Below are 12,150 nucleotides of genomic sequence, written 5' to 3'. Positions count from 1 at the left end.
TAGCTCTAATTTTTTTGGTTTGATTCATAATTGAGTGATTAAATTGATATCACTTGTAACACCAAACTCAATTAACCATAATTAATAATTGAACAATAAAAGAATACTAATAAGCTTTGAATGGTTCATTAAACGAGCTTTAAAACATCATATCCATAAACATAAATAAATTAAAAAAGCTTTGCTTAAGTTGGATTTGTTTAAAAAGAATCTTAAAAAATCTTGCTCATATTCATTTATTTAACTTAATAAACAAAAAAATAATTATTGGAAAAATTCATTACCCTAATTAATGTGTTGAACACAATCTTATGCCACTGGAACCAAAAGAAATTGTTTTAACTAATCACTAAGTTTTTCAGAATCCAGTAAAACCATCAAAGCTAAAATACCTAACAAGCAATGAGAAGTATTAAATTGGCAGTGTTAAGGCCTATACATGTATGAACACTTTCTAGACAAAATCAAATGAGAGAAAAGCAAATGGAAGAAAGAAAACAAACATTAAATTGATATTTTGATATACTTGTAGTATAATACAATTCTATAACTTGAAACAAACTCTTAATATAATATATTTGGGTTAACTTGCTACTTGAGTTTTTAGCTTATGATCCTACAAATTTTCAACCTGGCGAAGCTCCAAAGGAAAGGCTTCGAAGTATAACAAACCCTTCTCTATATGTGTATAGCAATCAATCATTAATGGATAAGCTATGAACAGGCATTGAGACCTATACATCATACATACATGCTTACATACATTACATACATTTGAATTTTAAAGGCGATTATAATCTGTCAAACTATTTATCAATTCTAAGATTATTACAGAGATGTCCTAATTCAGGCCTTGCATCCATCCAAGTTGTGAATTTCATCTTAATTGGAGATGTACCGTATAGGTAAGATCGGAACGTGATGAGGAAGAAATAACGCCTGCAAATAAACAAATACAAAAGTTCAAGGATCATGAATACAAACCCTGGTATGTTTCGATTCATAGTAGCACAACCTAACCCCGATCAGGCACACTAGATTATCAAACCATGAAAGGAGGAAAAAAAGAGAGAATATTGAGTTTCATTAGCAATGAAAACCGACTAATGCAGGAGCATGGCTTTGAAGTTCAAGTTGAACCCATCATCAATACACTAACACTAATTGACATGCTACTTGATTGAGGCAGTAAAATTGTAGTTTGCTTTAGATGCAACTATGTAATAACTAACCTCATAGCCTTAACGCCCATATCCATGATGCAAGCTCGATTCTCATCATCGTCGCTTGGGACCTTCTCAAGTTCCTTACTATAATGGAGGATATCATCTCGTAAATGCCCTGCACCAGCACACCTTCACAAAAAACAGAACAACTCAGCACCATTTAAGGGTTAAAAAGCCAATAACTGGAATGTTAAATGGCAAAGGCAGGGATAAAAAACTGGTTGCCTAAATATGAAACAAATAAAAGCCTTGAAATGAAAAAATTAAAGAAGCAAAAGGTGGGCACGTTCAACTGAGTCCAGAAAGAAAAGAAAATGAAGAAATAAACTCAGTACAGTAATCCATCATTTTGCTCTCTGGACCACCTGAATCACGAATCTGATTATACATATTGATGGTATAGTAAAAGAGTGAGACGATAAACTTCATGCTGATTCTTTAATATCTAAATAAAGGGGGAAAAGAGAAAAAGGAAATGAGACATACCTTTCAATAATAGTATCAACATTTGCTTTGCTTTTGGGACCATGCATGAGAACTCTTGTAAGGCTTAGAATGTCACGGTAATCACCATCCTTCGTGCTTTTCTTCAGAAGTCCAGGATGGCAAGTTTTCTTCAGGTGTAGAATTGATATGTGCATCACCCAATGATTGTGCATTGGATGTTCCAAAGTTCACCTCTGCATCAAGTCTGCAGCAAATGATTGCCATCGCATATGCAACTCCTCCAAATCCAGTGTGTGATACATAAAGGTAACACCCTGCGGAGCTGTAGAACACATAATTGCAGCTTCAAAACAATGATTTAATTTCAAGGAACCATTTAAATCTACGATCACAGTTCCTTTTTGGGTCAAAACTTTAAGTATATATTTACCTCAAAGTCCCTTAAGCAATCACAAGAGAAAATACTTCTTCAATTCTTGGTATCATAATGACTAAAATGGTCCTCATATCACTAAATGCAGTTTTGGAAAAAGAACATCCTTAATAGATGCTGTTGGCTTTTCCAGAACTACTAATGATGAGGGCTTTTCCATTTGTGGCAGTTCAGTTTTAATTGCCGTTCTCCCCCAACAGGAAAAGAACATAAGGATATCTATTCATATTGACAAATTTTAATCTGTGCTGCAAATTTCCGAAAATAACCATAAAGCCAGCCACAACACATCATTCACCTAAGAAGCCATTAATACATAATATCCTGAGCTAAAACTATGTTACTTGTGCAAGCATGTGTGAATAGATGCAGGTGGAATCAGATGCAACACAAACTTTGTAGGAATAACTTCAATAGACTGATGAACAAAGCACTAGCTAGGCATACAGATACTTACTCATCTTGACAGTTCTGGATTTCATCCACATCAGAAGCTAAAGCCTCCCTCTCTCTAGTTAATGGAATCCTCCTATATTCTATATTATACCCCTCATCTTTTAGAGCAGCATATAGTTCAGCAGCTGTCTTCACATCATCAGTAAGATGTTTTCCAGTATCCACAACACTGGACTGATTTGATGATGGACTAAATTCTTCACGATGTAAAAGCATTCGACCACCAGACTGTCTAACCTCTGACAATATATCTTCCTTTAGCCGTGCCTCCATGTGTTCCACCTACATAAATTTTCACAATGCAAGAAATTGGCTGAAGTAATGGTGCTAAATAACTTGCCACAAAAAGTAAAATATGTGTTAAGATGACATACCACAGGTCCAGTAATTCCGACATGCTTTAGGGTATCAACAGGCTTATTTAACTCCCTCAGTACAAATGGCGTGCCATTAATGTACACAACTGCTTCTTCTCTAAGATCAGTTACCACCACTTTCTGACCGGCAACTCCTGCAATTGACCTGGCACCTAGAAATGCTAGCATCTCTTTGGCACCAGTAATTGTTGGAGTTGCCATGCTATAAAGAGGGTATCCATCCACCTGAACATACAGGTTCGAAGGATTTAATACAAGGGTTTCCAAATGTTTAATCATTTTATGTAACCTAAGACCAAGAAGATGTATGCTTGTTGTCTAAGTTTGACACCTAGAGATTTAAGATAGGATGTGAGGCACTGAACTAAACTAACATGGAGGAATGGAATGGACTCTTGAAAAAAGTAATATGGATAGATGATTTACTGTAATGCAGCAGATAAATTTAACTAGGAAAAAATAACTTCTAAAACATATAGGAGAATACTAAATACTTCTGAAGAAAGTTATTTTTCTTTTGAGCAAACCTTAAAGACATGTGGTGCACCATGTATTTGGATGTGGCTGGAAGTTCTCTGACCAGGAAAGAAGTACATTTAAGTATAGAGCCTTTTCCCAAAACAGAACCATTCCGCGTCTTTACAATGGCTTCCATAACAGCATCTCCATGTTGCAGTTCATGTGGTGCTCTTAACTCCTCCTGCATTCGAAAACCAAAAGTAGTTAAACAAGTTCAAAACAAAGTATAAGAACATTAAAATGTAGCAATCTTAGGAATATTGTATTGATAAAGCCTTTAACTTGATTCTAGCCAGAGAGGAAGATTTACAGGAACGGTGAAAAATCGCCCAGGCCTTAATCTTATACTCCATTTCATTGCTTGAACCTCTGGCCTCTGATGCAACCAATTCTTAAATGACATCTTACATTCTCCTTGTCCACAAAAACTATCAAATGCTTCACTGCCAAGATATGCAGCAAAAGCAATTAAGCGAAAGTACCGCTCCAAGTACTCGGCTCCACGGTTCAGAGCTACTCTCCTCACCCTCGGCTCAATATGCTGTTGGTTGAACACCTTCCTATAGTGCAGAACTGCTTGCCGTATGTTCTGTAGTGCTGAACATCTATCAATAATAGCATCTAGGACCTCACGGCACTCCACCCCATTATCAAATAATCTTGTTATCTTCCACAAAAGTAGGATATCATCAATGCCAAATGCACGGCCTTGCTCATTTTTAGTTCTCACTTTAACAGTACTAGAAGTCAATCTAGTTGCATCACTTCCACTTTCTTCACCACTAGAGGAGCTCCCATCTGCCTGTTCATGGTTAACATCGCCAGGCAGAACTTTAATTGGTCTCCCATAATCAATACGGAGCTTCACAAGGCAAGCTATAACAGTACCAGTTGTTGTCCTCCCTCTGCCCATCTATGAAAAGAAAGGGAACAATCACATTTAGGTGAAAGCAGTAAAAGAGCAAAATGAAAAACTTTATAAGCATATACAAACTCATATAGCACATGAAGACATTTTGAAAAAGAAATACCTGGCAATTGAACACAAAAGCAGTATCCTTTGAAGCAGAAGCAATGTTTGCAGCTAGTCTATCAAAGTCGGAACTTTTGGGAGCTTTCCCATCGGTAATGGGCACACGAGCATATTTAATGGGAAAACCATCATCCTCTAAGCTTTTAAAAACTTCTAGTGGAGTTTGTATAGAATCAGAGTTGACATGTTCCCAAGCATCAAATATTTGACCATCCTTTGTTTCATGAATGACCATTATAGCACCCTCATAGCTTTCAGCTTCTCGCAGGATATCTTCCTTCAACCGCGCTTCCATTCTCTCCACTCTTTCACGATCAATTCCCTGAATGCCAAGACCGATTTAGATTCCAGTACCAATCAGCCCTTTGCTTCCCAAGTGAACGGGGCAGAAGGATTCAAAAACAATTTGCATAAATCAAAGCAGGTACTCTTTTCAAAAGACCCATGTTAATTTTAGGCACAAGTATAAATGTTTAAATCATTTACCAATCAAATGACTGCACTCAGCATGAACACGTAAATATTATGGCAATGACCAAAGAACCAGTAATGATGCTACTGTAAGCAGAACTCATACTACAATGAAGTGAAACACCTCAACTAGAGACCCTTCTGTGCCCAAAGCTCCACCACACAGATCCTCAACAATTTTTTTTACAGATAACAAGAAGTAAAAATAATTTACCGAGTACTCCAACATGTTTTTGTAGGGTCTTTCAACCTCACGGAGAACAAATGGCTTTCCATTAATGTAAACGACAGGTTCTTCCCGCATATTGTGCCAAAAACTGGACGACCACCTTTGGAGCTGCCAATCCTTTGAAGGACAGATCGAATTCCATCGATAGTTGGATTTGCGACTCCAAAACAGGAAACCCAGGAACCTCTCTGAAGTTAGGAGCACCCTCTACTCTCTCTGGTAAGCTTACATTTTGACAACCAGGACAGTGGTCACTTTTTAGGACAGTCTGGCTGCCAAGAACCTCTCCGCTCCTCATAGCAGCAACTACACCCACTTCATGAGGGCGACGATCAGCAGATTCAACACTCTTTGTCAAAGATGGCTTCAGACTTGCATATCCAAGTGCACCCATCGGATCCCTCCGAAGCAACCTGAAATAATACATTGTAGAGTAATGCATGCACCAAAAAAAAGTCCTGAATCGGGGATGGTTTTCTTTTAAAAATTATTTAACAACAATTTTAGCATTAACTTAGGGTGAGAAAAAGAACTTTAACTATGCATCCCAACATAAATTCATATGCATATTGAGTTGCTATAAATGCATTCCCCTTCCCTTTCTTTACTAAACAATTCTCTAAAAGAAACTTAAGAGAAAAAAAAATGGGGTTGGTGTGAAACAACTTGTTGCTGGCTAATCCATATCAACTCGACACCAAATGGCTAAATTAGAATCAGTCTTGCAAGTTTAACTTGCAAACAACATCTATTCAGCAGGCTCTAGTGCACTTGAGCCCCAACCAAGCATTAGAAGGCAAGGACATGAACTATTAGAGGCAACCAACCCAATATTGATAATGTTATATGATCATCATAACTAAATGCTAAGAATTGATCACATAAACAAGCCAAGATTCGGATTCCAGGCAGTTCAGCACCGCTGACAAATTACTATTAGTCAATTCATAATCACAGCTCTCAAAATGTTAGCCTTATTTGACACACCACATGGCACCTATACATATTATTAAATAAGTGATACAAGTATCTATACTGCTTCTATAAGTGTAAAGTCAGTATCTCAAATGCTTCAGCTTAAGTTCCTGAAATTAAAAGAGGAAACTTCTTATAACACTTCCATTCATATCTTTACCTGCGAATAATGCTATATAGCTCTGGCCTTGCCTTCATCCAGTCAGCAAAACTTGTATTACCAGAGGAACTAGAACGGAGAGCTGCCCTCTCTGAGTGGATGTATACAGCAAAGCATATTAGAAAGTAATATCTCTCCAAGTACTCCACAAAAAACGAAAGTGCTGCTTCCCTCTTCATCTCATCTGGCTGACGAAGGATACTATTGCGATAAGTGGCAATTGCTTCTCTTAAGTTCTGTATTAGCATTTAAAGCGACACATCAGTGGGTAGTATCCAGTATTCACCGATGATAAAACTTAATAGGCCTTGTAGATAAAGACAATAAAATATCAACAAGGAATTATGGCAATTGTCTGCTCAGCAGCATTTTTATTTCAAACCAGACTTTAAGCTTAGAGCAAGCCTGAATAAATATGGATACTTAGAAAGCCATACCTGCATGGACGCGCACTTGTCAATGACCTTGTCCACTTGTCTTTTCCCTTCGACACCACCCTAAAGGAATGCCACTATTTTATAAGAAAAATGACCAAAGCAGATGTCAAAGAATCAACCAAGTAATAGTACAATACCTCTAGGACCCGAATCAGGCTTCTTATGACCGCATATTCTCCTCTACGAATTGCATCCTCAGAATTGGGAAGATTGTCAGTGACATTAGAAGCATAGTCAGAAACTCTCCCTATTGAGTCATTCCTTGGAATGCCTAAATCATTAGATATAATAATTTAGAAATCATAATAAGTTACATTACATGCAGTTATACATTTATTTTATATGTATGAAGTAGATATAAATTAAATAATATTGAAGGCAATCTAAAAACAGTTTAATGAATATAACAAATAACAAATTTGATGCAAACCAAGTTTTGAACTTAAAAGGAGGTTCCTAGTATATTTTTTATAATCTGGAGGATCATCACCATGCATGTTTTTTTTTCTCCACAAATTTAATTTGAAGGATTCTGTGTCCCACTGTTACTGCTTCATTCTAGACTCTTTAATTTAAGATGCAACTTGATTCATGCTAGACAATTCTACAGAGGAGAAGATAGCTATAGTTCATAAAGTTTTTCTTCTTTTCAAAGACAACCATTACCAAAGTAATCCATGACAAGCTTCTCTCTCTATGTTACTATAGTTCCTAAATGGCTCCTACACACTCAGCCTCGCCCTTAACTCCTAATAATGGTAACCTTTCAAAGAAGAAAATCCCAGAGAGCTTAAAAGCAGTAGTAGAAATCATCATCCTTGAAATAAAACAAACAAGTTTTACTTCATAATAGATAATATATAATGTCCACAAGGTACTTAGGAGAAAAATGATAAGAGGACACATAGCCATATAACAAGTCCATTCAAGTTCATAAATTGTCAGAGGTCCTTTACTCTATCTCGGCAATTTTTATACCTTTTCAAATGCATGAGGATTCTCTTGCATGCAGCAACTATTCAGCTCAGTACTACTAAGGATCAAATATATCTACTAGTGATAAACTGTTAAAAAGCATGCAATCTAATACAGGATGAGAGTGAATCTTGTTCTGAGGAGAGGACTCAACAACTGTTCTCAAGGAAGCATGCTACCATTGACTAAATTAGGGAGTTAACATATCTTATACAAGAAAAAGGGGGAATCAGATAACTCTCTTGTAAAACTCTCTTGAAAGCTGTACTGTCTCTGTACAAATTCAAGGCCAAATTACACTATGGTTTGATTTGATTCATTGCAAAATGAGAAAGATGAGGAATCCCCTTCATTGTTCCAATGCCTAAACAATTTCAATCATAAAAGTTACAAGAACTGGCATAAATAGAAGGAAAATGTGTAGTTTGTTTGAGCTAAAATTACATAAATAAAGAGACAACACTACCAGACGCTCCAATTCTGTTGAGATAAGCCAAAGTAGCAATCACCATGCCAGTAGTTGTTCTTCCTCGTCCCATTTGACAATTAAAAACAACCTCTGTGCTTATGTCAGCTTGAGAAATTTTATTAACCTGGACTCAGAAAGGAAGAAAGAGATAATGTAATATATTATTAGCACAGTGCAATTTTCAGATGTCAATTGATAAGCTTCTCCTTTTATTATACTTACTTAAAAACCAAAATTTTGAATCACCGTGACATCATGTAAAAACACATAAATTAGTAAGCTTCTACCTTTTATTATACTCTTTTAGCTAAAAATTTATTTAGCTATACGAATCCTTTTTCAGCAGTTCAACATGATTTCATTTAAGTCACTAAGCTAAAAAGAGATAAATAGCATCCATTGATTTCCACATCCACTGATTTCAAATCAGTCAACCCAAGAGCAAAACAGAAAGAAAATTCAATCTCTCAAGAGCCCTCCAATATTGCTAATAAAGAAAATTTGCAGTCAAGCCGTATTACCAGAACAAAACTAAGTTATACTAGGGCATAATGTACAGTAAAAAGTTCAACTGGTCAGAAAATATGTGCTTATTACCCTAAGTTATATATGAAGAAAAACTATGGTGTTGATATTTAGTTGTCCAAGTATTAGCAGAAATTTAGTAGGATGTAACAAAGTGGGAGGGTGTCTCAAGAAAAAAAAGACATTAATTATTCAAATAAATAAGCAGAATAAGACTAATAACATGGAACTCACCACAATATCAAAATCCAGCTCCTTTGGTGACTTTTCATCTGTTATAGGCACACGCTCATAGTCAACCGAGTACCCTTCGACTTGCAATTCTTCATAAACCTAAACCAATGAAACACCCAAAAATGAGTTTGAGATAATAAGTCAAAACTTTGGCAGATCAGTCACATTTTCTTATTTTCCAAAACTTATACCTCCAAAGGTGTCTTCACAGAATCACAGGATACTCGTTCCCACTGGTCCACCATCTGACCATCTGGCAGTTCATCAGTGACAAGGATCTTATTTCCATATCTGCTATGTCATAATTCCAAATAAAATTTGCTATCATGCAAGGTAGGGCAATCATTTGTAAAGACAGCAAAAAAACATTTACAAATGATAAAGAAATTGTGCAACCAAAGGACATACCTAGCAGCTTCCAACAGGATATCTTCCTTTAATCGAGCTTCCATTTGCTCAACTCTGTCCCTATTGATTCCCTATACAATATAAGGCTATAATCAAGTTAACAATAAACAAAAAGGCCCTTATCTTGCACATGCGCAATTAATAATATGAGTAGCTACTGTAATTTGAAGTCACAATTTCTAACAAATACTCAGACATAAGTAAACTAAAAACTCTTCACAAAGCTAACATACCGTATATTCAAGGTTGGAGAAGGGCCTTTCCACATCACGTAAAACAAAGGGACGTCCATTAATATACACAACCTATTAAGCATAAAGAATATATATGTAAATATTAGAATAAGCAAATTAGGAAAGAAAAAGAACTCATTAAAAGTCTTACGTAAAACAACATGCACACCACAATCAAGTTCATCATCATAGGGTTTCTAATGAATAATGAATGCACGTATTACATTTCTATTTTATCATCACCAACAACATAACAAATAAGCATCAATATATGTTTTTCTCCTGGCAAAGAAAAAATTTTCCTTTTGTATTTTAAGGATGGGAGCATGGAGTAGATACCTTACGGTTCCAAGTTGATTTACCAAATATATGTAAAAAGAAAATCATTTTTGGTAGGGACTGAAGGCAATTGTTTTGAGATTACATAACCGATGGCTTAAAACTTTGAATTTACCAGTTGACCTAGCATCTATGACAATTTGTGTCAAAAAAATGCGTAAAGAGAATGATTGTTTATTAGACGAAGCAGATTTCCACCATTTCTCTTTCTTTCTCTTTACTTTTATGGTTACTACGTGTGCAATGATTTTCTGTTTTCTACTCATTCCATGTGATTGATTTGATATTATGCTTCATGTTATCTTATCTTCAGTATCATAAGTAGTCCTAGAAATCGAACTTCTACTTTTGTCCCAATTCTTAAAATATTTTCATAAAATAAGTCAAGCAAAGTATCCCAAATGTCAATTATATTTCACAGTCCATACACTTATCCACAAACAGTAATCAACGGATGAGACATCATTTACCGGTTCCTCCCGAAGATTAATCCAAAGAACATGTGCTTTCCCACCCTTTTGGGCTCCAATATGCTTAAGAACATTGTGTATTCCAACAATTGTAGGAATTGCAACACCATGAACACGCAATGAATCCGCCTGTTATTAGCAGATCAAAATATAAAGGCAAAGAAAAAGGGTTAAAAAAGAACATGAATTTTAACAAAATAGATCGTACCATATAATAAGAGTTATCAATTCAAAGTGATAATCACGTAACCAAACCATCATCTGCATCATAAGCGATAATTTAAAGACACATATCACCAATAACAGTTAAAGAACTAAGGGCACAGTATACGGTAAACCATGAAATTTAATAGCACCTATTAGATTACTAAACGAGGTGAAACATAACTCATAATTTATTAGATTACTAAACGAGGTGAAGCATATATCTTGCAGCCCCTCATTTTTATAGATAGGATATCCAAGAAAGCAGTAAATAAACAGATAATAGCAAAGGGCAATGAAAGAAATCCAGCAGAAAAGGCAAGAATTCCAATTAGATGCCAATTCCTAGTAAGCCCCTATACACATATATACATATGTATGTATGTATATGAATATATATCTGTAGCATAAGAACTCTCTAGAAGGGGAAAACAAATAACAGAAGAATTAAGGTAAAGAACCTGACGGTAATTAGGAGCACCATCGATCTGGGGAGATAATCGCTTGTTTTGGCATCCAGGGAAATGGTCGCTCTTGAGAATGGTCTTTTTACCCAACACCGAACCCCCTCTCAGTTTCATCACTTGTTCTAACTCCTTTGGTATCGACATCTTCTCATGCAAACACACTTCAATTCTCCTCAAGATTCAAACTAAACCTTTGTTTTTCCCTCAAAATTCTAAGGAACCCAATCCCAGAAAATAAAGGAAAAATACACTTTTTTTCCCTTGAAAATTCAACGCAAAGAGAATATAATTCAAGATTCTAAAGAACCCAATGCCAGAAAATAAAGGAACATACAGATTTTTACCTTGAGAAGTCAATGCAAAAGGAATGAATTTCACATTAATCCCTCCCAAGATTCCAACTAAACCCTTGTTCTAGACAATTCTAAGGAAACCAATGCCGGAAAACAAATAGTGGAGACAATGCCATGAAAAGGGATTGAGGGAAAGTGGAACAAACAAAACTCACCTCCAATTTCAATCCTTTAGAGGATTGGAACTTGACCCTTTTCCTAAGGAACCAATGACAGAAAAAGAAAAGACAAAAAATAAAAATAAAGGGTCTTTAACTTTGTGAAATGAGATTGAGAGAAGGGAAAATGGAAGGAAAGGAAAGGATTGAAGCTAAAGAGATATTGAAGAGAAAAAATGGAAAATTTCATTGGTCCACTCAAGTTAACAACACCACAAAAATAAGACAGACAAAGGGCAGACCTTTTTTTTTATATATAATTACTATGGCAGATGGTATGCTTTTAGATCTAATTACCACAATATAATATAATAATGGGTTGACATTAAAAAAATTAAAATAATTTCATAACCTTAATAGAAAACAAAATTCAATTAAATTTTAAATCCAAAATAAATTATCAATTAAGCCTCAAATCTCCTACTTTATCAGTGTCACAAACAAAAATAGTCACAAATAATCTAATATTTGTGACGAAACAACATAACCGTCACTAAAAATCTTAATTGTATATATCATTTTCATTTAATCAAACTAATTACTATAAAAATC

The 12,150-nt window shown here is 35.4% G+C and overlaps 1 protein-coding gene across 1 annotated transcript; it reads right to left on the bottom strand.

Annotated features, from left to right (window-relative positions):
• Positions 1-687: 687 nt before the first annotated feature.
• On the bottom strand, positions 688-11,824 carry LOC107916664 (paladin). The gene is given in 23 exon segments (XM_016845992.2): positions 688-939; positions 1,233-1,355; positions 1,713-1,811; positions 1,813-1,995; positions 2,564-2,844; positions 2,937-3,164; positions 3,467-3,537; positions 3,540-3,639; positions 3,769-4,371; positions 4,490-4,813; positions 5,177-5,280; positions 5,283-5,357; positions 5,360-5,604; positions 6,327-6,562; positions 6,764-6,823; positions 6,901-7,034; positions 8,205-8,331; positions 8,967-9,065; positions 9,158-9,257; positions 9,375-9,445; positions 9,608-9,679; positions 10,417-10,545; positions 11,082-11,824. Coding segments are annotated over 23 exon segments (3,747 nt in total). The 5' UTR covers positions 11,232-11,824; the 3' UTR covers positions 688-806.
• Positions 11,825-12,150: the final 326 nt, after the last annotated feature.

This window comes from Gossypium hirsutum, chromosome D08 (assembly GCF_007990345.1).
Source record: "Gossypium hirsutum isolate 1008001.06 chromosome D08, Gossypium_hirsutum_v2.1, whole genome shotgun sequence".
In the NCBI taxonomy this organism is placed as follows: Eukaryota; Viridiplantae; Streptophyta; class Magnoliopsida; order Malvales; family Malvaceae; genus Gossypium; species Gossypium hirsutum.
The sequence above is the reverse complement of the archived record's forward strand: the minus strand, read 5'-3'. Positions and strand labels throughout refer to the sequence as shown.